A 25,327-nucleotide genomic window follows, 5' to 3' on the forward strand; every position below is an offset into this window, starting at 1 on the left:
GAATTCAATTTAAATAAAATAAAGATTGTAAAAGTCGTATAAATAAATTAATAAATTCTGGAATTTACCGCCGTTTTACTGCCGTGAGTGTCTATTACACCACCCTATCTAACATGTTACATGAGTTATTCATTCCTGTTGTTTGTGTCCTTTATGAGGTCCTTAAAAACAGTACGTTTCCTGTTTGGAATGATTTTCAATTTTGTTTGACAGCCAGGCAGGTAGACAAAGTAAATCAAGAATGTCCGCACTGTGGTCACAACCTGCGACACAAAATATTTATACAGTGTATATTTCACCTTTTCTTTCCACTCAACTCCCTCATGTCCCACATGACTCTGATGAAAGCTGGATCTGAGAATTAAAGAAAATCAGAACCCACGGCTCAGATTATATTCTCTAATCTGTCGCATTAACCTTGTGCTGTGTCTGTCCCATGTTCCCATGTGAATGAACAACATTAGATAGATAGCATTCATGGTGATTCCGAACAGACTTACCTTTATATCTGTTACCTCAGTTTTGGTGTGTGTGTGTGTGTGTGTGTGTGTGTGTGTGTGTGTGTGTGTGTGTGTGTGTGTGTGTGTGTGTGTGTGTGTGTGTGTGTGTGTGTGTGTGTGTGTGTGTGTGTGTGTGTGTGTGTGTGTGTGTGTGTGTGTGTGTGTGTGTGTGTATTCCTCTCCCTCTCTCTGTGGTAATAAACCTTTCGTTCATAAAAACCTTACGTGGTCATTCCTGGTACGGGACTTCGCCATTAAGCACGAGGGAATTGGCTTTGAAAACCCAGTAATGAGCCGATTGGGAAACCCGCATTTAAAGCACCCTTAACAGAGTTGATTCGTCACAGTTACATCAGGACGGTTATATCAGAATGAGCTGATTTGTCACACGGTCAATGATTCTTTAACCCCAATATGGGGCCGTTCAAAAATGATGTAACAGTTTTTTTTGGGAGGCACGTACGAGCTTAATTAAGCCTTACTAATAATTTTTATTCGACATATGATTGGATTTTTTTGCGGAACTTCATTGTAACACAACCCAAACAAAGCCAATGGAAATCCAACGCAACAAACATGGACAGTGTGTAATAAGCAGAGGACCACAGACCTCATGTGTTAAGCCCACCAGAAAACGAGGACGGTGGCCACATCATTTCATCTGGATGTTATAGTGGGTGGATTCAAGCGACAGACGTGGGTGTGCTCTGGCAGCTGTCCGACCAATGGGTGTACATTCCAAAAATCGACCCCAATAACAACAACAACAACAACACAAAGCTCTTGTGGACCTGTGACATGTGGCAGTAAAAACTAGAAGGGCACTTGGTAGAACGCATACCTGTGCCCTGTCATGCCTGATCCACGAGAACATATCTGGCCCAATACATTTTTGAAATATCATGCAATATAACGTTTTTGGCCCTATCTCTCAATGGTGGAGAATAACTTAAAAAATTATCAGATCCAGACCTGGATTTAGATCTTCACGAACATCGAATGAATTTGTTCTTGCCACACATCCAATCTATCCACCACGTTACATCCAAATCCATCACAACTTTTTGAGATATCGTGCTATATATTGTTTTAGTCCAATCACTAAATGTTGAAGAATCACTTTAAAAATTATCGCATCTTCACCAAACTCGAATCAATTTTTCCTTGTTACATTCCCAACCTGCCCACGAAGGTGTAAACGTGTGATACATTCTCTCAATGGTGAAAAATGACAACTTCTCAGATCCAGATCCGGATCTTCACTAAAATCCATTCATTTTGTCATTCTCACATACCAAAACTCTCCACTGAATTTCGTTTGAATCCGTCCACAACTTTTGGAGATATTTTGTTTACAATCAAACAAATGAAAATTGACTATTTTAGAAATTCAGCCAGCCTATGTTGACCTTTTGTTCCTTGTTGACCTCAAAAATAATTGGCTGGTTGAATTCAATAACCTGATATGCAACTCCTCTTCAAGGCAATCGGATGAAAATTGACAATTTTAGAAATTTCACCCAAGTTGGTGACCTTTCACCGTTTTGGATGTTTTGGTCAATGTTGACCTCAGAAATTAATTTGTGGTTGAATTCAACAATCAAATATGCAACACCTCTTCAAATTTCAAGTCAATCGGATGAAAATTGACAATTTTAGAAATTTCGCCGAAGTTGGTGACCTTTTACCTATGTTGGCCTTTTGGCGCATGTTGACCTCAAAAATAATTGGCGGGTTGAATTAAATGTCCTGAAATATAAATCTTCTTCAAATTTCAAGTCAATTGGATGATAATTGAGGATTTTAGAAATTCGATAAATTTGTTGACCTTATGACCTCAAAAACAATAGGCTTCTTCCTGAAGACAAACTCCACCAAATGGTGAAGTTTCGAGAAATTCAGTTTAAAATTGCGACCTGTCGGCGATTGACAGACAGACAAACAAACAGACAGACAAACAACCAGACAGACAAACAGACACAGACAGAACAAGAAAAAGAGCAATCAGAGATTGCAGACCCTTGCCAGGACTTGTTTTGTGTGGTATTTGTGCAGTTTTGTTTGGTGTAGTTTGTGTGGCATTGATATACTATTGTTACGTAATTAATATGAGACATAATTAGAACTGCCACTTTATAACTGCTGGCAGTAATGACTGGGTACGAAGACGTCCTGCTTTGATTGGACACCTGATCCTGATCCATGACGTTTTAAAAATAATTATTCAATTGAATTTAGAATGGGATTAAAATACATTCAATTCAAATCAAATGGAAGACCAAATAGGTACAGTAGACCAAAAGACCAAATAGTACAATATTTTTCTCCTTGGTGTGGTTTCAGAGATACAGAGGTTCAAAGTTTTTTTTTTCGGTTTTTCCAACATAGCTACCACACCACGTGACCTACGACATCATAATTATCATTATAACATTGCACATGAGTAGTCGCTCCAATGGTGAAAATTTCGTTTCAATCTGACAAGCGGTTGCGGAGAAAAACACTAAAGTTCTGTGCGGACAAACAAACAGACAAACGGACCCAAATGCTATACCCTCTCCTTCGGCGAGGGTAATAACAAAATTGACTGGTGGTGGTGGTCGTATGGCAGATTAGCTGCCGGGGTAGCTATAATTTCTTGAAGCGTGACGGTGTTGCTGATGCAGTGCCCCTCTACCTGGAACTGGTACGCATTTCGCCGACCTCGGAAGGATGACAGGCTGAGTCAACCCCCTGGTGTATTAATTCAGTGGCCGACGGGGCTTGAACTCGGGACCCGAGGATCCCAAGCTGCCACTCTAACCACTGAGCCAACACCAGGCTACGACAAAATCGACTGACCAAGATACTTGAAAAAATCTCAGATTTTGGAGGTAACAAACAAAGATAGACAGTGGTGAAAACATAACCTCCATCCACCTTTGGTGGCGGAGGTAACAATATATCACCCTGTTGATATCCCCATATGCCTGGTGTTGGCTTAATGGTTAGGGTGGTGGGCTTGGGATCCGAGGATCCCGAGTTCAAATCCCACTCAGCTGTTGAATTAATCCCAGGTGGGGTTGACTCTGCCTGTCATCCTTTGAGGTCGACAAAATGAGTGCCAGCTTGCTGGTATCCTGTGTCGGAGAGGCGACCCGTCCAGGATTGTGCCCAATAGCCAAGGAAATTGCTTTGGCAGCACCAACGCTCTGCACAGAGTATGGTCCCAATGAATGGATGGATGGATATCCCCATGTCTGCCCCACTCCAACACCATCACTGCCTCCCCATTACCCCAGGAGTCAATGTATTAAAATACCCGATTAATGTGGCATTGTAATGGAGGGATGATGGGGCCCAAGGTCAGCAGGCCAAAGTCTTGGATATTATTTTAAAAAGGTTTTCATTTGTTTGACCATGTATCGTTTAGTATTTGTGCAAAACTGGTGGTCTCTCTCTCGCTCTGTCTTCTACCATCTCCTTTCTGGTCTTGCACCCTCTGCTATGTTCATGTTTTGTCCCCCGAGGTTCCTGAAAGGTGCACACAGTTCACCATCCCACATGGCCAACCTACAATTCCGTTCTGGTGAAACCCCCAAAATCTACAATCACTGCTCACCTCCATTCATTCATTCATTCCTCGATTTCCCCGCCTATGGAATCAACCTCCACATGCTTTTCAATCTCATTCCTCCTCACAGATCTTAAAGACAGCTGTTCACCGCCATCTCAGATCATCCCCAATCCAAAGCCGTGACGTTTTCTCCCCATCCTCAGCCACACCCAAGTCCAACTTCCATATTTCCAGTTTTTCTTCCTGAGTTTCCTTCTTTATCCATGTTGTCCACCCCATGCATCCTTTCTGGGCCACCATTCCTCCCCACACTGATTGGTTGTCCAAGTCTCCCTCTATTTTGTTGTTCAACTCTTTTGTTGGTGTCCCCCCTCTCTCTTCTACTCCTTTTGTCCTGTTGCTTTCATCCTCCTGTATTCAGTGTTCCAACTCTTCCACGAGCCTGGACTCCATATTCAAAAAGGTGCATATTTAGCTTTTGTGCTGGTGTCGGGAATTAAAAAACAAAACAAAACAAAACTTGCGTCAAAACTTACTTTCAAAAAGAGTTCATTTTTGTGTCAATAAGGCAAAGGGACATGTGTGTTGCTTTCATAATGTTACATTGGGTCCAGAGGACCACACTCAGTTGAAAGAATGTTCAAATTGTCATGTCTTGTGACTTTTGGTGCCAAATTTAACAAAATGGTTTTCAACTCAGTTGCGGTAATCATGTCTAAAAGGCATGTTCTTGGGGAAATCTTAAAAAGTAATCACCCACCATTCTTCACCGTAACAAGGCCATGCTATCCTTGTTACAATTTTTGCTGCGGACACCATGAGCATTTTCAAATGCCATAATAATGCAATAACGACGTGGAAACTGTAACTATCACAACCCAAACCTCGTTTTTTTTTCATCAGTTGTACATTAGGGCTAAATATCAATTCAACTGGATTTTCACATTACATAATAAATCCATAACCTGCAATGTAATTACCAACACGTCACAGTTACAGATAGCATGAAGCATTGTATTTACAAAGCATTTTCTTTCTAAGATTACATGATAAAAAATTACAACTTCACAGTGAACAATATGATTTGTAGAATGACAAGATTAGGCTGAAGGTCTTCACTGGATCGAAACATTTCCATTGGATGTTTAACCTGGGTTTAAAAAGCTTCATGCTGTAAAGATATCATCTTTAGCTCACCTGGACTTTAGTCAGGTGAACTTGTGCGATCAATCAGCGTCCGTAGGTGAGCGAGCCAGTCAATGAGTCCAGAAACACTTCAGTCGTTATCGCTTGAACCAATCAAACGGTTTTAATGAAACTTGGCCACAAACTTCATGTCTGATGCCCAATGAAGGTGTATTAACCGCATCAAAATCTGTGCTCATTAAGGGGGTCCATGGGGGTTTTTTGACCTTCCCCCCAAATAGGTATTTGCCCTCTTCTCCAAAACTACACACACAATTTTGATGAAACTTGACTATAACTTTCATCACATCACCAATGATGTACCAAAGTGTATCGACCACATCAATGCCTGCCCTCATCAAAAGGGGGTCTACGGGAGGGGGGCTTGACCCCCCCAAAATAGGTATTTGCTGTCTCCAAAATTAGACAAACAATTTCGATCAAACTTGACCACAGCCTTCATTACCAGTGATGTACCAAAGTGTGTCGACCGCATAAAAATGTGCATTCATTAAGGGGGTCGACGGGGTGGGATTTAACCCCCTCCCCCCAAATAGGTATTTCCTCTCTTTGAAACTACACACATGATTTCAATGAAACTTGACCATGACCTTCATCACCTATGATGTACCAAAGTTTGTTCACAACATAAAAAATTCAGGGTCTAAGGTGGACTCTGCGTGGAGTTTCAAAGACTGTTGCTCCTAATCCTGGTGAGCTTCAGGACAGGTGGTCCTATTTTTAAAAGAATGTTAAGATGTAGTAAAGTAGATGCTTCTAAATTCTTAAATATTCTGAATCTCAAACCTACCATCCTTCCTGAAACATTCAACATTTAGAATACAGTAGCCTTCTGAAAAAATATATTAAATATGTCCTTTGAATGTTGCTGTCGCCCATATTGTTCAGTTGTTCATTGGTTTGAGTTTCATTCATTCAGCATCCAAATGTTGTTTGGAAAGTTAAACCTGTTTGTCATGAACTTTCATTTAACCATCAATTAATATGGATCTGTAATTAGAGTTCCTGATGGCCAGAGTTTTGTTTGTAGAAAAGTTGAGATGGGAATAAACGAATGCTTTATCATGCTGTCAATTTTTTTTTTTAATGAAGAGTTTACTTACTCTGTACTCCAAATGATGTTCCTAGTAGGCTGATCCAATAGTGCTGAAAACAAAACAACAAAATATTGCACAATTACACACAAGAAATTCAACAGACTTGCACACTTTATATTTGATATTTAGAAGAAAAAAAATAGAGAAATTATCTTTGTAAATATGGATGAAAGCAACATTAAGTGAAGTATGCTATGGGATGTAAAGAGTACCTGGAATTTCAGGCATTAACTCGTCTGACCAGAAAAAAAAGGCAACAAAGTGTTAATGCTTCAAAGAAGGGTTAACACCCGAAACGTCAGGCTCTCCTTCCTTCCCAATGTGGTGAGCATACCTCACACACAAGGAAATTAGATGCAGGTGGAGGCCATTCGGCCCATCATGCCTGTGCCACATCAACACCAGTTAAATTGATCAACACCACACCAAAACAAGAAAAATGCAAATTTTATTTTATTTTCGATGGGAGCGGGTATGGGCGAAGATGGTCATGGGTAAAAAAAAAAAAAATACATTACATCAACCACACAACATCCCTTGACGAGACCCCCACAAACAACATTCTGCACAGATGCACACAATCACGCATCAATGCTCAGGCGACTTAAAAGTCCTGTCAGCATCCCTATTCCCAACCATCTCCAATACTTCCAGGTACATATCTAATTCCACTTAAAACTTATCCAGTGTTTCTGCTGCCACGACCTTTCCAGGTGGACAATTCCATGCATTAAAGACTATTCTCTGAATGAAAGACCTGCCTCACTCTCCTCTTCTTTACTCCCAGGCTATCACCCCTGGTCCTATCACTGTCTACTTTGCTGAATAATTCTTCTGTACTTATTTTGTCGACATCTTTCATTATCTAAAACATCTCAATCATATCACCTCGCAACCGCCTCCTTTCTGGTGTATAAAGCCCTGTCTCTTTCAGCCGCTCCTCATAGTCTATCTAGACCAGGAATTAATCTTGTAGTCCTGCAGGGAACCCTCTCAATGGCAGCGATATCTGTCCTGAGCTGTGGTGACCAGAACTGCACACAATATTCCAGATTTGGCCTCACTAAATTCCAATGCAATGTTAAAACTGACGACCTTTCATTCATTTGTATTTATTTAAATTTTAAGTGGTTCCTCATCTGGTCCCCAATTAATATATCCAACACCTTTCCCACAACTTAAGTCAAACTTACAGGTCTGTGGTTTCTTATTTCTTCTCTGGATCCCTTCTTAAATAATGGTTTTACATTTGCTACTCTCCAATCCTCCAGTACCTATCCTGACTCCAATGAACTATTGAAAATATCCGTGAACATCTCGCTTACCTGCTCAGCCACCTCCCTCAATACTCTCAGGTGCATATTATCTGGACCCGGAGCCTTATCTACTCTTAGATTACCGAGCTCTTCCTTTACTTCCTCCACTCCAACCTGGATCTTCTGTAAAAGCCCTTCCTCACCTCCTCGATAGATACTCTCAGCTATTGACAATTCTCCTGACTGTTCTGTAAAAGTTGAAGCAAATTACCTGTTTAATAAGTTGGCCATCTCACTTTCATCACTAACCACTCTCCGGGTGCTATTCCTCAATGGGCCCACACTGGTCCTAACCTGTTCTTTAACCCTTATATAATTAAAGAAAGCATTGCTGTTATGCTTAATATTCTTCGCCACGTCCTTCTCGTACTTTTTTGGCTTTCCGAGTTATTTTCTTCACTTGCTTCTGTTTACTCCGATAGTGATATAAATCTAACTCCAGTCCTGTTATTTTAAACCTAATAAATGCCTTCTCCTTCTCCTTGATAGCGTTCCTTATCTCACTGCTCAACCACCCTGGTCTCTTTCTGCTTCCAGTTTTACACCTCATTGGAATGTACTTACTCTGCACTCTACACGTTTACTCCTTGAAGGTTTCCCATTTCTCTGATTTTGATTGTCCTATTGTTAGCTTCTCCCAATCTACATCACCCAACTCTTTCCTCATACCCTCAAGGTTTGCCTTCCTGAAGTATAACAAGCCTTACTCTACTATCCTGAACTTTAACCCTCAACAGAATCTTTGCACATACAATGTTATGTTCGCTTTCTCCTAAATGCCCTCTAACCTCCACCTCCTCCACTATATTGGGATCGTTATTAAAAGGAGGTCTAACACTGCACTCCCCTGAGTTGGCTTATCAGCAAACTTGGTTAAAAAGCAATCCTGGACTAAAACTAGGAAATCTTCATCTGCTCTGCCCTTTCCCTGTTCATGGACCCAAACTATCCCTGGCAAGTTAAATTCCCATAATCAAGACTCTCATCACATGTCCTCCTTCTGAATTCTTCATGTACTCCTCCCTTCCTCGTCGTCCTCCTCCTCTTCTGACTTCAACCAATATCCTGTTAAAATCATCCATTGTTCTATGTGTCGGCGAATAAAGAAACTGGTTTTCACCAGCAAGACTAGTTCTTAGTCATCAACAGCATTAGTATGGCTGGGGCTTATAATTTGGGTGCTGTCAGTCCATCATTTGATATCAATTCGTCCATCTGGAGACAACTTGAAAATGACAATGCATTTCCTTTTTTAATTTTTTTTATTTTATATATATATATATATATATATATATATATATATATATATATATATATATATATATATATATATATATATATTTTTTTTTAATGAGGAGAGTATTAGAGGATTGTGTATCCTTTCAGGAACCATTATATATTTATAGACACCACAATCTCAACCACCAACACACAACATTGAGTTCTCGTTTACAGACACTTAACCATCACCGCCATCTATATAACCACCTTTATTTATTTATTTATTTATTTATTCATACATTTACCATCTCCACCACTGTTGCAGGACTCAGAAGTTGTACAGCGAGTGCTTCACATGGGTGTGCACATCTGCAGCCGTCTTGAGGTGGGAAAAACTGTCCTTGTTGGTTGATGGGAGAACTTGTGTGCTGTGTGAATGAAGCCCGATGGATCAACCACTCTTTGAGTTCTTCACATTGCAGTAGGATGCGCTCACTTCGCACACCATGTTTCAAGCAGAGGGTGTTGAAAAGGACGGAAAGACGGAAGATGGCCGTGTCCAGTGCAAAGAGTGCCGAGAATTGTGAACGAACATGAGTGGATTGTTCCGTGTTGCTCGCTGCTTCCATCGACTCTGCCGTGAGCTTGATGCTTACATGGGACTTCTTTTTGATCCCAAACTGCCCAGGTCATATTGCAGAAGACGTTTGACGAGCCACACACGTCAATGGGGCCCACTGAGGCGACAGCAAGAATTGGATCAGCTGCAAGTGCACTTGCAGCAATGTGAATATGCAGACGATGAATATACAGCCACCTTGCAAGCTTGTTGTCCAGTCAGCAAACTTGCCGCAGACGTGGAGATACTGGAAGGAGAGCTATTGAAGTTTTCAAGAGCACAGTGAGCTCCATAATTAAGAAATGGAAAGAATATGAAACTACTCAGACTCTTGCTAGAGCTGGCCGTCCAACCAAAATGAGCAACCGGGCAAGAAGGACCTTGGTCATTGAGGTTACCAAGAACCAAATGACCACTCTGATAGAACTACAGAGTTCCTTGTCTGAGAGGGGATAACCTGCCGAAATGACAACAATCTCTGCAGCACCTCACAAATCTCGGCTTTATGGGATGGGAGAGTGGCGTGGGGGGGGGAGAAAGAAGAAGGCCCATGACAGCACACCTACAGTTTTCAAAAAGGCACGTGAAAAGCTGAGAGCATGAGGCAAAATAACCTGTAGTCTGCTGAAATGAAAATTAAATTCTTTGGTCTGAATGCAAAGTATTATGTCTGGCAGAAACCGAGCACAGCTCATCATCCATCTGACACTATCATTGTGGCAGCATCATTCTATGAGGATGCTTTTTAGCGGCAGAGACTGGGAGACTTGTAGGGTTCGAGGGAACAATGAACGGAGCTAAATACAGGCAAATCCTTGAGGACAACCTGCTTCAGAGTGCAAAAGACCTGAGACTGCAGCGAAGATTTGCATTCCAACAGGACAATGACCCCAAGCATACAGCCAAAGCAACAATGGAATGGCATCAGAACAAGAATGTGAAAGTCCTTGAGTGGCCCAGCCAAAGTCCAGACTTGGATCCCATTGAGAATCTGTGGAAACCGAAAATTGCTGTTCACAGACGCTCTCCATCAAACTTAATATAGCTTGAGCAAATCTGCAAGGAAGAATGGGAGAAAATCCCCAAATCCAGATGTGTAACGCTTATATCCAAGAAGACTAGAAGCTGTAATTGCTGCTAAAGGCGCTTGTACAAAGTATTGACAATTGGTTGAATACTTATTGACGTAAGACGTTTCAGCTTTTCACTTTTCATTAATTTGTAAAAATTTCTAAAACATGTTTTCACTTTGTCATGATGGGGTATTTTGTGTAGATTCGTGACGAAACATTTAAATTTAATCCATTTTAAATTCAGGCTGTAACACACAAAAAAATAAAAATGTGAATACTTTCTGAAGGCCCTGTACATACATATCTAATACCAATAAATATCAATATGTGTCCGTCTGTCCATCAGTCAGTCCATAATAAATGTCAGTGTGTGTGTCCGTCAGTCAGTCCGTCCCCCTCCATAACTCCAAAACCATGAAACGAAGTAGCCACAAAGTTTGCATGCAACTGAAGGGAACTCCAAGGCAGTGCATGAGTGAAAATTTGGTGTTTGGATTAATATAAACAGCCTTATTTAATTATAACTATTATCAAGGCTCTTTCTTGGTTACCTCTCGCTGCGGTCCAAATTCGCCATTTTTTTTGGCCTGCTCAATAATGCCTTGATTTTGAAGAGGCCGCAATGGTTTCTCAATGATAAAGTTTTTTTTTTCCCACTTTCATTACTCATTTCATCGAATGCCTCATCTTCATTCCTACGAATCACTGGATACAAAGCAATGCTTTTAAACACCTGGAGATGGCAGCGTCATGGCAACATTTCATTTCCACACATGCCGAAACCTCGAGCATCTCTTAATCTCAGCCAAATTTCAAAATATAAAATTCATAATTGACTTCACCACCAGTTCCAACTGCTAAAAAGTGTTCATTTATCCAATTCGGACATTGCTTGACATCCCGGGTGTTTCCGCATTCATGATGTTTGTATGACCAATCGGCGATAGCGAATCGCTTGCCAAGCCAGCCGTTCCTTCTCAACTATCCTGTTGGAGTGCTTGTTTGAGTGCTTAAGCCACTTGGCGAGCGCTCTAAAAAGCTGCTTGTTTGTTCGTTTCCAAGCGATGGCCATACCTCAGGCAGTGCCAAAGGCAGTGCCTCGTTCTCTGAAAGTGTGCAATGTTATTTTGAGACGACATCACTTTGTAAACCTTTTTGCACGATCTGCTTTCATTATCCACCTGTCACTAACATTGATGCATGCAAAAAAGAAACAAAGCATAATGATAACGGCATAATTATAATTGCACAATAATAATATGAACATTATTGCAAAATAGTGATGTTAAGAATAATAGTACTAACAATGATAATAGTAATAATAATCATTAGGATAATAACACGGCCGAGTCTAAAGCATCATTGGCTAAGCGAGTGTAAAAATGTACAATTAAAGGCGAATAGGACTTTGAATAAAAATGTACCTCAACTACATAGACATGCACAAACATATAATCCTTCCCTCGCCACCTCCCCCCCCCCACCCATACACCCTCACCCTTCCCCTCCCACCCACCCCACATGGAGCGGGTGTTTCTCGCACTTTAAATTCAGCAAGGCAACTTTCACAAGAATGAATACTTTTTGCATAAAGATTTTATCATTGATGTCTACTTGTCTTCATATGTAAGCACATAATAAATTACATGCAGTAACTTACGAGATGGCTCGGAGCTGCTCGGTAAATTAATAATTGGGGAACTAGTCCTGGGGGAAGGGAATGGGAGAACGAAATTATTACATGTTCATCCATTTAGTCATTCCATTGTGATATTTACAATGATTGCATTGCAACATTGAAATGATCATGTTATGAGCTTGGAAACAAATGTGTGTCCATACTCCCAGGTAAGCCAGAAAAAAACATCCGGTCAAATACACATTTGCTAAAACAGTGTGTTTTAAAAAAAAGTAGTCGGATCCAGAACCGGATTTTCAACAAAATCTAATCAGGATCCATCCACAACTTTTTGAGATATCCTGCACACAAACAAACAGAAAAACAAGCAGTCATAAACTGGTACTTACGAAATCGCCAACTTGACCTCTGACCTTGTCTAATAAAAGCTGTCTCTGGAGAAGGTAGCGACACAAACCAGAAGTTTCTCCGATGATTCTGTATGAAACCATCAAAAATCGAATGTCTGACCTCACTGTGACCTTGACCTTTGACCGATTTTGACCAAAATCTAATCAGCGCTAGCCATCACCCTCCTGAATCACGTGGTGTAATTTGACATTGGTAGCTTCTTCTGTTCTCGAGTTATCGTGCCTACAAACAAACACACAAACACACACACAAACAAACACACACACACAAACAAGCAGTCATAGACTGGTACTTACGAAATCGTCAACTTGACCTCTGACCTTGTCTAATAAAAGCTGTCTCTAGAGAAGGTAGCGACGCAAACCATAAGTTTCTACGATGATGCTGCACCAAACCATCAAAAATTGTAACGTCGACCGAAGCAAAAATCTCCATTTCTCCACGCAATTATTTAATATTATTTTATCAAAGTCACAAAACCGTAATATTCGGCCATCCACCAACAATCTTTACATAATCCGACGGCTTAGCGAGTCAGGCATGCGACGATAACTATTATTGGGATAAAAAATGACTTTTAAACACCATCTTTATCGAAAACACCGTCAGCGCACACACGCAAAACCTTTACACCATGACTCAACGACGCCTCTGCTCGAGCGCGCTGCACCACGTGACGAGCCGTGACGCAGCGAGTGAAATATTTTTTATACAATCTTAAAACATCTCCAAAACATCCGATTTTTATCAGAATTTCGACAACCGAGTTTTAAGCGTCCTAAGCGATCGCAAAAACCGAAGACAAAATTAAAATCGAAGTTAAAACGAACTAGTAACGTCGACCGAAGCAAAAAATACTTCATTTCTCCACATGAATTTACGGAATTATGTTTGACCTCACTGTGACCTTGACCTTTGACCGATTTTGAGAAAAATATAATCAGCGCTAGCCATCACCCTCCTGAATCACGTGGTGTAATTTGACATTGGTAGCTTCTTCTGTTCTCGAGTTATCATGCCTACAAACAAACATACAAACACACACACACAAACAAACAAACACACACACACAAACAAACAAACACACAAACAGAGGACAGAAGTCACCAATATACTTACGAAATCTAAAGATTTCGTAAGTAACAAATGAAAAGTCACTAGTAGATTGGCGAAATGGAACGGCACTCCAAAGAGAACATACCTACGCCAGCCTGAATAGTTAACATTTTGTATGCCACTGTGATCGGTCGGATCTGATTCCGGACCTTAACAAAAATTGAATCGGCTTGTTCTTGTCACCTAACCAACTCTTCCACCTTGTTTTGTCACAAGTCGTCCACACCTTTTGGAGATAACATGCTAAACATAGTTTTTGGCCCCATCGCTCAATGGTGAAGAATCACCAAAATTTTTTCGAATCTGGATCCAGATTCAGATCTTCACCAAAATCAAAACACTTAGTCCTTGTGACACACCCAACCAGTCCATCAAGCTTCATCCGAATCCATCCTCAACTTTTTGAGATATCATGCAATATCATTTTTATCCCCATCTCTCAATGGTGAAGAATCAGTTAAAAATTAAATAATTATTGTATCCTGATCTAGATTCGGATCTTCACCAAAATTGAGTCATTTCTTCCTAGTGTCACTCCCAACCTGTCCACCAAGTTTTTTGTGAATCCATCCACAACCTTTTGAGATATTGTGCTATATATCGTTTTGGGCCTGATCTCTCAATGGTGAAAAATCACTTTAAAAATTTGTCCATCCGGATCAGGATTCGGATCTTCACAAACATTTAGCGTTGGCGTCCTTGGCAGGTCACCTACACACAATTTGTGTGACAGACAGACAAAGAAACAAACACTACAGACCAACATACTTGGCAAAAAAATTTTTTGCCAAGAAACAAGCAGGCAGACAGGGGTGAAAACATAACCTCCTTCATCTTCGATGGCATAGGTAAAGGTAATCCTTGATCTCTCCCACAACTCATTTTAACAAATTGACTTAAAATGTCTGCAGAAATATTCTAGCCTCGAGGCAAAATGAGGCCTGGTATTGGCTTAATGGTTCAGGTGGCTGACTTAGGATCCTGGGATCCTGAGTTCAAGCCCCTGTTGGGCCATTTAATTAACACTAGGTAGGTTTGACTCAGCCTGTCATCCTTCCGAGATCGAAAAAATGAGTACCAGCTTACTGGGGTAACCTGAGTCGGAGTGGTGACCCTTCCAGGACTGTACTCCTTGCCAATGAAACTGCCTCGGCAGCCCTATGCGTCTTACGGTGTGAAAGGGATGTTATTATTATTATTGGGCAAAATGATAATGGAGAAATTTTCACCAAATCTTTAATTAGAAGGTTGATTGGTGCAGTGAGAATCTTCACTTTGTGAATATTTACTGCCGAAAACCCAAAATGTAACACCGGTACCTGCTTGTCAATCATCAATGCCATACATGACAAATTACTGCAACAATCCCTCTAAAATTGCTCACCAGCCCTCCTGACCTGCAAATGGTTCCATCCTGCCAACATGAACCCCCATTTGTCAGTTTCTTGGTGACCATTACAAATGTCAATCACTTGTCCCAGAGAGCCTCAGTTCATGTTATTGTCTCAGCAAACTGTCCAATGTGTCCAAACCTATCACGCTGGTTCAGCATAGTTCTGATAGTTTTATGACAGCAAGACCTTCCCATCCGAGTCACCAAATTTGTTGTGCACACAATGAGAATTTGCAAGAGCCACAATAATCACCTTGGGTAGTGGAATGGGTGCAAAATGAGCCTGCATTCTCTTTAATCACATACCATTTGCTCGGAGACATCACAACTCGACTGGGAGTTACATGATACAAAAGAAAACCATAATTTGCAAATGCCATTTCAATTACACCACAGTGACTGGACTGACATTGAGCATTGAATCTATCTGCAAATATTTTTAGGAACTTCACAAAAAGATAGGTTTATACAGTGACAAGGATGTGAGTGTTCTTACTCTTCCATGAGCTTCGTTCGGCACTCCCTGTGCTTACCCCAATGCATGCTTCCTCAACCCACACCCTTGCTCTCACCCTCTCTCCAACCAGCTCCAGAGAAATTTAGTCGATAAACTGACACATTGGATCACTGTGGTGTTGGTGTTGTTATGGGATCATTGTGGTGTTGGTCTTGGTCGACCAAATAGCTACATCCTGCGTTAAAGTTCCTTGTAATCATTGCATTTCCTTAAAGGCCGAAGCTGCAACAATATTGCTAGTTATTGCAGAGCTGATACACAGGCAGTTGAGATATTGACTTGGGATGGATTGTTACAAATTACACATGTTCGACAAAAAAGAGGAATTGCATGTATCGTCTCATCATCTATGGGGTAATGCTATCCCACATGTATAAAGATTACGTGGTTACTGAGAGTTTTCTGCAGCCCGAGGTATTCCAAAGGGCTCAGATGGGATCGCATGGACAATGAAGGTGAAAATGGTGTTCTTGACAAAGACAGCAGGTGGGGCACAGCTGAATACACACTGTTGGTTGTGGTGTGCATGGTAGGGGCTGTGGCACATGGTGAGGAGAATTGTGCCATTAAGGTTGGACAAAGTGGAGATAATTTCTGAGGACTTCTGCATATTACTGATAAACATTTGTTGACATCCAGACTTTCAGATGCTTGCGCATGGCTGGTGACAGAGACCAAGCAAATCTACCAAGGACAGTTTGAGGCATGTTTGCATGGCCGAAGGTGTGAAAGAGGGGGTGGTCCTCAAACCATATGGTCCACCACCAATAAGCCAGAGTATGAATCCGAGTGGTGAAGAGGAAGCACGTGTAGATGCTGGAAAATTATATGAAAGCGGCTAAAGGCACAGTTTGGGAAGAGATGTCTGAGTGAATATACAGCTTGTATGTGGAGCTCCTGCTGTTTGTGGTGGCAGAAGTTGAATTCATCATGATTGGGTTTTGCCACAGAGATATTACTGATCCTTAAGCCTCACTTGGAGTGTGTTCTGCAGTGGCCAGTATCCATAGTTTATCGTTTCTGGGATAATGATGTACATTGGTGGCAGTTAGGTACAACTCCTGTTAATAACCCACTGGTTGGTTTGTGCCCATCCTGGACTCTCTTCTTCTGTAGTTCATTTGGCACACAGTACACATTGGGTGTGGCATGCTGCCAGTTTCGAAGGGACTTCTCTGCACGTGGTTTTTCATCCACAACCACAAGACACAAGTTTTTGCACACAAGTTGTTTTGCACACAAGTTTTTCATCCACAAGAGAGCTCAGAAGAACTCAAACTTGTCTGAACATCGCATAAACAACGAGCAAAAAAAACAAACAAACAAACAAACATGCAAATTACTCTTACCATACTTGTACATTATGGATTTATTTTCTGACATTGTCACCAACCTTTCTGGTTGTGATGATGATTCTGAAAAAGAAGAATGAAGGCAGAAATCTCAATGCATTGTAAAGAAATATGTTTGCAAACACAGCAATAGTATAATAGAGTGGACTGAGATCTTGCAAAGACAATGGAGCAAAAGATTACATGAGCAGGCAACAAATAGAGACTTCATGGAACACCTTTATCCCACACGGTCTCGAGAAAAAGAAAAAAAACAAAAGGACGAGAGAAAGGTCTTTTACACTCTTGCTTATTGTGTTTCTGAACACGATACATTTTTTTTTTAAATGAGCCGCCATTTGTCTGAGAGAGCCAGCGACGAATTGGTCGAGATGACGTAAAATACCATAATATTTTATCCAAGTACTGCAAAATGGAAGGTTTTTGAAAGTGCCAATAATGTGATTTGTATTCTCCAGTGATCAAGTATAATATTCAATTGAAATAAAATAAAGATTTTAAAGGATGTAAATTAAAAAAAAACTATTTTTGGAAGTTTTCCACCGTTGATGCAGCGTCTTTTACACCACCTTATTTAACAAGTTACATAAGTTATTCGTGCAAGTTGTTTGTACACTTTGTGACGTCCCTAAAAACAGTAAGTTTCCTGTTTGGAATGATTTTCAATTTTGTTTGACTGCCAGACAAGCAGAAGGACTAAAAAAAAAAAATTGCCTCACTGATCTCTTCGCATGCGCGACTGGGACGAGATTCCGTACAATTTGCCAAATTTAAAGCCAAAGTACTGCTAAACTGCGAGTTCATGTTTAGATTCACGTTTCGATTTGTGTTCTTCCAGGATTCAAAATATAACATTACATTGAAATTAATTAGTTCCTCGATCATTATCTCGGTCTGGAGACAGGCAGAAAAATAGAGTGAACCGATTGCTTAACACAGCTTTTTGCTTTGCTCATGCGGGATAATAACACCAACTGGTATTTAAAATAGCATTGGCTCGCTGCATTACTTCAGTCAGGAATGTCAGAAGTAATATCCAGTGTTCGGTATTTTTTAAAACTTTATTTCAGATAAATGTATACAAACGCCTTCATGATTGTTAAGTTTATCAGAAAGAAAAGAAAAGCGAGCTGTGATCACTGGAAGAAAACAAGAACGTAACTCGGTAGAGTGCATACCTCTCCACCAGGCCGAACAGTTTATGTTTTGTATTCTACTGAGGTTATATCAGCAGATGGACCTTCACCAAAATCTAATTGGTTTGTTCTCATCACCTATCCACCTCAACCACCAAGTTTTGTCATAATCTGCCCACACCCTTTTGAAACATCGTGCTACATCTCATTTTGGGACCCCATCCTCTTGATGGCGAAGAATCACTTGAAGAAATATAAAAATACATTCTCCAATTTGGATCCGGATCTTCACCAAAATTGATTCAATTCGTCTGAAATCGTCCACAACATTTTGAGATATCCTGCCCACAGACAAACAGACAGGGGTGAAAACAACCACCATCCACCTTTGCTGGCAGAGGTAATCATCATAAAATGTGCGATTTGGTGTCTTTCGGTCTCTGTCTGACTGTATACATTTGGTTGTTATTTATCCAATCTCAATCAAGATTGATAGGAGGACGAAGGGTCACAGTGTAAAGGTTGTAGCGACATCAGATGCCCCCATCTAGAAGTGGGGTTTCCGCCTAAGGCAAAATACGTGTTAAGGTGTATATCATTGTTAAGATAGCTAATCGTGGCATTTTTCCAAGGCGACTTCTAATAACAAAGTAATAACACCAATAATTATGTCATAGTATTAATGTCATTACAAAACAATATTAATCTAATGTATAAAAGGAGCTCGGTCTCGGCGTGCCTATGTGCGTGCCTGTGTGTCCCTCTGTCAACAATTGTCCGATTGGGGAAACCACAAATAAAGCAATAATGGTACCCCCAACACAATCGGTAGCATGCACATACACGCGCACCATATCAATACACACATGAGGAGAGAGTTTGTTTCCTGGCACGGCCCATGTCTAAGACATACCCCAGACAGTTTGATCGAAAGAAGGAAGAGAGGGGGAGGGGGTGGGGTTGGGTGAGAATTTTTTTTTTTTTCCTTTTGGTGTATTGCATATTATTTTGAATTCAGCATCTAAAAATGCTGAAATGAATATCCAATTGACACTCTCCCCCTCCTCACTCCCTAAGTGGAAAGCAAGGCCAGTATCTATACACCATCTCATTAGATTTTTTTTTGCAATTAACAATGACTGTTTTTTTTTTTTTAGTAATTACGCAAAGATTGGTATGCCCATCAGCGAAGCATATATTCTAGGTCTAATAAAAAGGTGTGCATCCATGTTAAGATAGTGAGTTGTGGCGTTTTTCCAAGGATGCTTCTAATAGCAGAAGTAACAAGAAAAAAAGCAATCAAAGATTGCAGACCCTCGCCAGGGGTTGTTTTGTGTAGTGTCTGTGTACTGGTTTGTTCAGTAATTAATAATAATTAGTACTGCCACTTTATAACTGTTGGCAATGATGACGTGCCACTTTGATCAGACACCTGACCCTGACCCATGACGCTTGTTACCCTTACCGGAGGAGAGGGTGTTGCATTTGGGTCCGTTTGTTTGTTTGTTTGTTTGTTTGGCCGCACAGAACTTGAGTGTTTTTCTCTGCAACCGCTTGTCGAATTGAAAAGGAAAAACTTTGGACCTCTGAATCTCCAAAACCACACCAAGGAAAATATTGAAACTTGGCCCTGGCGAGTACGCCATATGGGAAAGAAGTGTGTTTTTGTGATGTCATAGGTGCCTTTGTTATGACGTCATAATTGTATACGTAGAATGCTACATCCGATCAGTATGAAAATTTTTGTGGGTCATCTTGGGATAAATTGGTCCACAGAAAAACTAAATGATGACGTCATTGGTCACGTGGTTCAGCAGCCATATCATTTCTCTTTGAAAACCTTCAAAAATCTTCTTTGAAACAGCTGAACAGATCGAGTCAAAACGTTGTAGGCAGGGGTTCACATAACTGGTATGCAGGTACTCATGCATAATAAAAAAGCTAAATGCATTCTTCAAAGATGCCAAGAAAGCTAAAAAGTGTACTCCTGCAACAGAGGCTTTTGATGGAAGGTTTTCTCAGCTAGTGTAATAAGATTCTTCCGTGATAATACTGATATACAGTACTGTACTGTGATTTCAAAATTTAAGTGTACAAAAGGAAGTTTAGAAATTATAACATTATAATTTACAAGTTATACTATAACTTATAAGATTAAAAAAATAGATCTAAGGAGAACACACAAGCAAAGAGAAAGAGGAGGATGTTTTCTCAGCTTGTGTCGATAAGATTCTTCCGTGATAATTCTGATAAATGATATGCTGCGATTTCAAAATTTAAGTGCACAAAATTAAGTTTATAAATCATAAAATTATCATTTATAAGTTACACTGCAATTTTATAACTTATATGACAAAAAACAAAAGGATCCAAGATGAATGCACCAGCAAGGAGGAAGAAGGGGAAGATACAAGATAGCAAGGAGGAAGATACAGCAGCATCCCTAATGAAAATAAGAGCGGCTTGCAAGTGTCTCATCTGGAGCCGACGTTCTGAGAGAGCACTTACAGAGGATTAAGATGCACACTAAGCTGACAGGTACTTTAAAAATCGAAGTGGCGCTTGGGAAAGCAGACGAGAGCACTTGAAGTTGACATTTTTTTGTGAGTAGAAAACCATTTCTGCTGGTACTTATTGGAGAACCAAATAAAAAAAAATAATAATTGTGAACCCGTGTTTATAGATGTGACTGCCTATCTATGAGGGAGACAACATTGGAATGCATGACATCATAGGTTACATGGTTTGGCAGCCATATTAGATTTACCCTAAAATCCACAGCCTGATGGAGTCGTGCTCTCCCCTCTGGGCAGGTGCTCCTGCCTCTCACCTTTGTCGGCTTCACGCAGTAGACACCAAGGCATTTCGGATCATTGGCATCTCCTGCGATGAGGCTGAGTCTTTGGGCCTCTCACTCTCTCACCGCAGGCAGGTCAGTGGTCTTTCTGTCTTTTACCATCTTCTCTCCAGCCTTGCCCCCCCTGCTCTGTCTGTGATATGTCCCACCATATTTCTGCAGGGCGCTCAAGGTCCGCCAACAACCCCCTTCTGGTAAAACGACCAAAATCACGAATCACTGCTCACCTTCACTCTCTCATTCCTCTTTTTTCCTGCCTTTGGCATAAACTCCCTCACTCTGTTCAACCCCATTATTCCCTCTAGGCATTCAAAACTGCTGCTCACCACCACCTCTTATCGTCCCCAATCCAAATCCTCAATCTTTTCTACCCCCGTTAATCCACCCCAAACCCACCTCCTTCAAATTCCCTGCTTTTCTTCCTGAAAGTCTCTGAAGTGTCCATCTTGTATATCCCATGTCCCCTGCCCCATTCCTCTCCCTTCCACAGATCTAATGTCTCTGTTCCTCACTGTTTTGTCCTTCCCATGCCCCTCTTGTCTCACCCCCCCCCCGCCCTTGCTGTGTGTTGTGTGTTAGCTCTCATACAAGCCTTAACAAGGTATACAAAAAATTTTTATTAAAAAAAAAATCTTCTCCAGAACGCCTGGACAGATCGAGGGAAAACTTCACACACATGTTCCACAAGCCTTTGGATACCAGGGTGTCCATAAATAGTTGATAGGTCACATGGTCTGGCAGCCACATTCGATTGAGCGAAAATCTTGAAAAAAAGTTCTTTCTCTTGAACCACTTCATTCCATCCATCCATTGGGACCATACTCTGCACAGAGTGTTGGTACTGCCAAAGCAGTCTCCTGGGCTATTGGGCACAATACTGGATGGGTTGCCACTCCAACGCAGGATATTCAAATGGCTCAATCATCCCAGCAAGCTGGTATTCACTTTGCCAATCTCGGAAGGATGACAGGCTGAGTCAACCGCACCTGCTATTAATTCAACAGCCAAGCGGGATTTTAACTCAGGACCCGAGGATCCCAAGCCCACCACCCGAACCATTAAGCCAACACCAGTCATACTGGTTGTCATTATGGTAAAATTAGCCAATTTTGTTCAAATTTTGCATGTTGCCAGGATATACAGTAAACCCTATAATACTGAGTGGGTTATATTACTGGAAAATACTGTGATAGTGAAATCCACAATTGTGGAAACCAAGGGCCACTGTGAAGAGGAGGGTTCAGTTCCTGGGCTTCGAGAAAATATCGAGGACGATCGACAGCAGCCAGAATAAACATATTACGATTGAAATAAACACATGAATACAATCAATATGGTGCAACTTAAACAGAAACACAAAACCTTCAACATTTATTCTAAAACAGCAACATGGGTGCATTGATCGATGTGAAACATTGCAATTATGATCTTGTAGTGATGGGGGCTATCAATTTCATATTTCAACCTGATCGGTCTGGCAGCCATAATTATTGAATTTTTTGACCTGGGTTCATTTTTATTTCTTGAATAAAGCTCACTTGGCTGTGCCTGGATGGGGTTGAGGGTAGAGGAGTAGCAGCTGAAACCTGAATCCTATCCACGTTCATCCTGATGCCTCTATCTTTGGTTTTTGCTTGTTCAGGTTCCTTCTGATGACTTCAATGCAGGACTGTAGCTATTTGGTCTTCCATTTGATTTGAATTGAATATATTTTAATACCATTTTTTGGTAAATTCAATATGCCTGCCAAACCATATGACCTATGACATCATTGGGTGGGAAACTTTTGTCCCTCATGGATAGGCGGTCATACCAGTAAAGTTTCACCTCAATCTGTTCAGCCATTCCGGAGAAGAAGGATTTTTGAAGCTTCAAAAAATAAATAAAAAGTCGCTGCCAAACTTCGTGACTGATGCCATCATCAATATTTTTTTTTGTCAACGAATTTATGCCTAGATGATCCTCAAAATTTTTCATCCTGATCGGATGTAACATTCTACATTTGCAATTATGATGTCATAACTAAGGCACCTATTCCATCATCATCAAAACAAAAACAAAAGAAAAATCACACTTATTTCCCATGCAGAGTATGTGGAATGTCCCAAGTTTTAACTTTTTTTCCAAGGTGCGGTTTCAGAGATACAGAGGTCCAAAGTTTTTCCTTTTTTTCCAACATCGTTACCACACCACATGACCTATGACATCACGATTATCACTAAAAAAAATTATACTCAAGTCGACGCATACAATGTTGAAAATTTAGTGTCAATCAGACCAACGGTTGCTGAGAAAATGAATTTAAAAGTGAATAAACGTGCGAAAGCCATACGGAAAAATTATAATAACTAATCCAAACAATAACAATAGTCATCCCAGTCCCTAATAATATTGGAACCCTAATAATAAAATCCGCCAGCCTGGCCATTATCTTAGGGAGCGGGTGGTTAAAGTAAATAGAAAAAAAGGTAATAAGGTGTTTTCTGCATTTTGTATTTTTTTCTGACCATAGGCATTTATTATTTTAATATTTGCAACTTCAAACTCACTTCCAGCTCCCATGGTAGCGCTGGAAACAACTTCACAAACAATAAAATGAAGACTCAAGATCAAAACCTGTCACAAAATACAGCAGATAAATTAACAATCAATGTCATGTTTCATGTCACCAAAGAGTAATTGGAAATATAAGCTAAGACATTACATGACATGAATAGCTCAGATAATTACTCATTAATAACTCATTACTCTCTGCCAGCTCAGACAACATTACATTAATATTCAGTGCAGAAAGGGAAACATTTTTTTTTATTCATCAAAAGAGTCCACAGATATATTTATTTATAAGAAAATTACAACAATGGAAAATCACAGCACTCCCTTTCAGGATTCAAAAGTTATCATAAACAACAATAAAAAAAATGTTTCATTTCCCAAACTGACCTTCACAAACCTCTCTTGTAAAATTGCATCTTGTTCTATATTCTTCGTAGATCACAAGCAATCCCATGTTCCATGTCCCTTGTAGCATTCATACAACACTACTTTATCTATATTAATAAATGTCAATGTGTGTCAGTGTCACCTCCATAACTCCAAAACCATGAAACCTAGCAGCCTGAAACTTTGCATGCTTACGAAGGGAACTCCAAGGAAGTGCATGAATGAAAATTTGGTATTTGGGTTAATTAAAACATCCCATTTTGAAGATAATTATTGATCTTATTTAAATAAATCCTTTATCAGGCACGATCCTCGGCCACTTCGCTCTCTGGGGTCGTAAGGCATATCCTGGGATACCTCGTTGGGGTCTGAAGCCGCCATGTTTTGAGGCCTGCTCAACCATGCTTAACTTGGAACAAATTGCAACGATTTCTTCATGATAAAGTATTTTTTTTTCCACTTTCCTCACTCATATTATCGAATGCCTGTTCATCATGGCTACAAATCGCTGGGTACATTGCAATGCTTATAAATGCCCAGACATGCCAGCATTCCTGGCTATATTTCATTTCTGCATGTGCCATAACTTCAAGAATCTCGTAAATTGAGTTGAATTGAAAAATTTAAGCTCCAGAATATAACTAAGCAGCAGTTCGGACTCCTAAAAAAAGTGTTCATTTGTTGAATTCGGATAGAGTTTGGACATTCGGACGTAGCTATCACTTACCAAGCCAGCCGTCCTTATCAACCATTTAATTGGAGTGCTTACTTGGGTGCTTAAGCCACTTGCCAAGCACCCGACAGTGGACGGCGGTGCAGTTTGTGCCCCGATTGGGATGTACAGTCAGCAGTTGCTCCAAGATAGAGGTACATATGGATCTGTAATTTAGGGACTCTCCACAGGTGTGTGTATGCCCCTGCACGCTTGGTTACATGGGTGCAGTGGTGGCAAAATTTCATCCCGTATCTTGGAGATTAAATTTTTTAACCTCAGCAGCGTATGAGTGATCATGTTTTCCTTTGTCCTCGTGAATGTTTCTAAAGAAAATGGTCATTTTATATGACTCGGTGTGCTTTCTCTTCGTGAGTTTCAAAGCAAAATATATTTGATAACACCTGATTTCTGAGCCATTCGCCACATTAACGTATTTTCTCAATTACAGAGCCAAATCTTTTCCACATGTCACATTCACAAATAATTTCATTAAACTTACGATCATTTATGAACACAAATAGGCGACCCATAATCACTCATTAAAAAAAGATTACACGGAAAGACAAACGACCGACCGTAAAAAAACCATGACCTGTTGGACATCCTCTTCCTGTTTAGACGACGCTTTCCATGAACAGAGTTAATGGCATAAAGAGCTAA

The 25,327-nt window shown here is 40.4% G+C and overlaps 1 protein-coding gene across 1 annotated transcript in view; it reads right to left on the bottom strand.

Annotated features, from left to right (window-relative positions):
- LOC147025454 (interferon-induced protein 44-like) overlaps positions 1-25,327 on the bottom strand; it is a 91,693-nt gene that overhangs the window by 60,296 nt on the left and 6,070 nt on the right. The window contains exons 2-5 of the mRNA XM_085886451.1: positions 23,559-23,625; positions 17,058-17,079; positions 12,249-12,295; positions 6,366-6,408 (exon numbers count right to left, since the gene is read on the bottom strand). Coding sequence (XP_085742577.1) covers positions 6,366-6,408; positions 12,249-12,295; positions 17,058-17,079; positions 23,559-23,571 — 125 coding nt within the window. The 5' untranslated portion in view covers positions 23,572-23,625. The remainder of the gene's footprint in view (positions 1-6,365; positions 6,409-12,248; positions 12,296-17,057; positions 17,080-23,558; positions 23,626-25,327) is intronic.

Source organism: Eptatretus burgeri, chromosome 6, assembly GCF_056783735.1.
Source record: "Eptatretus burgeri isolate ZD-2024b chromosome 6, Ebu_testis_v1, whole genome shotgun sequence".
Lineage (NCBI taxonomy): Eukaryota > Metazoa > Chordata > Myxini > Myxiniformes > Myxinidae > Eptatretus > Eptatretus burgeri.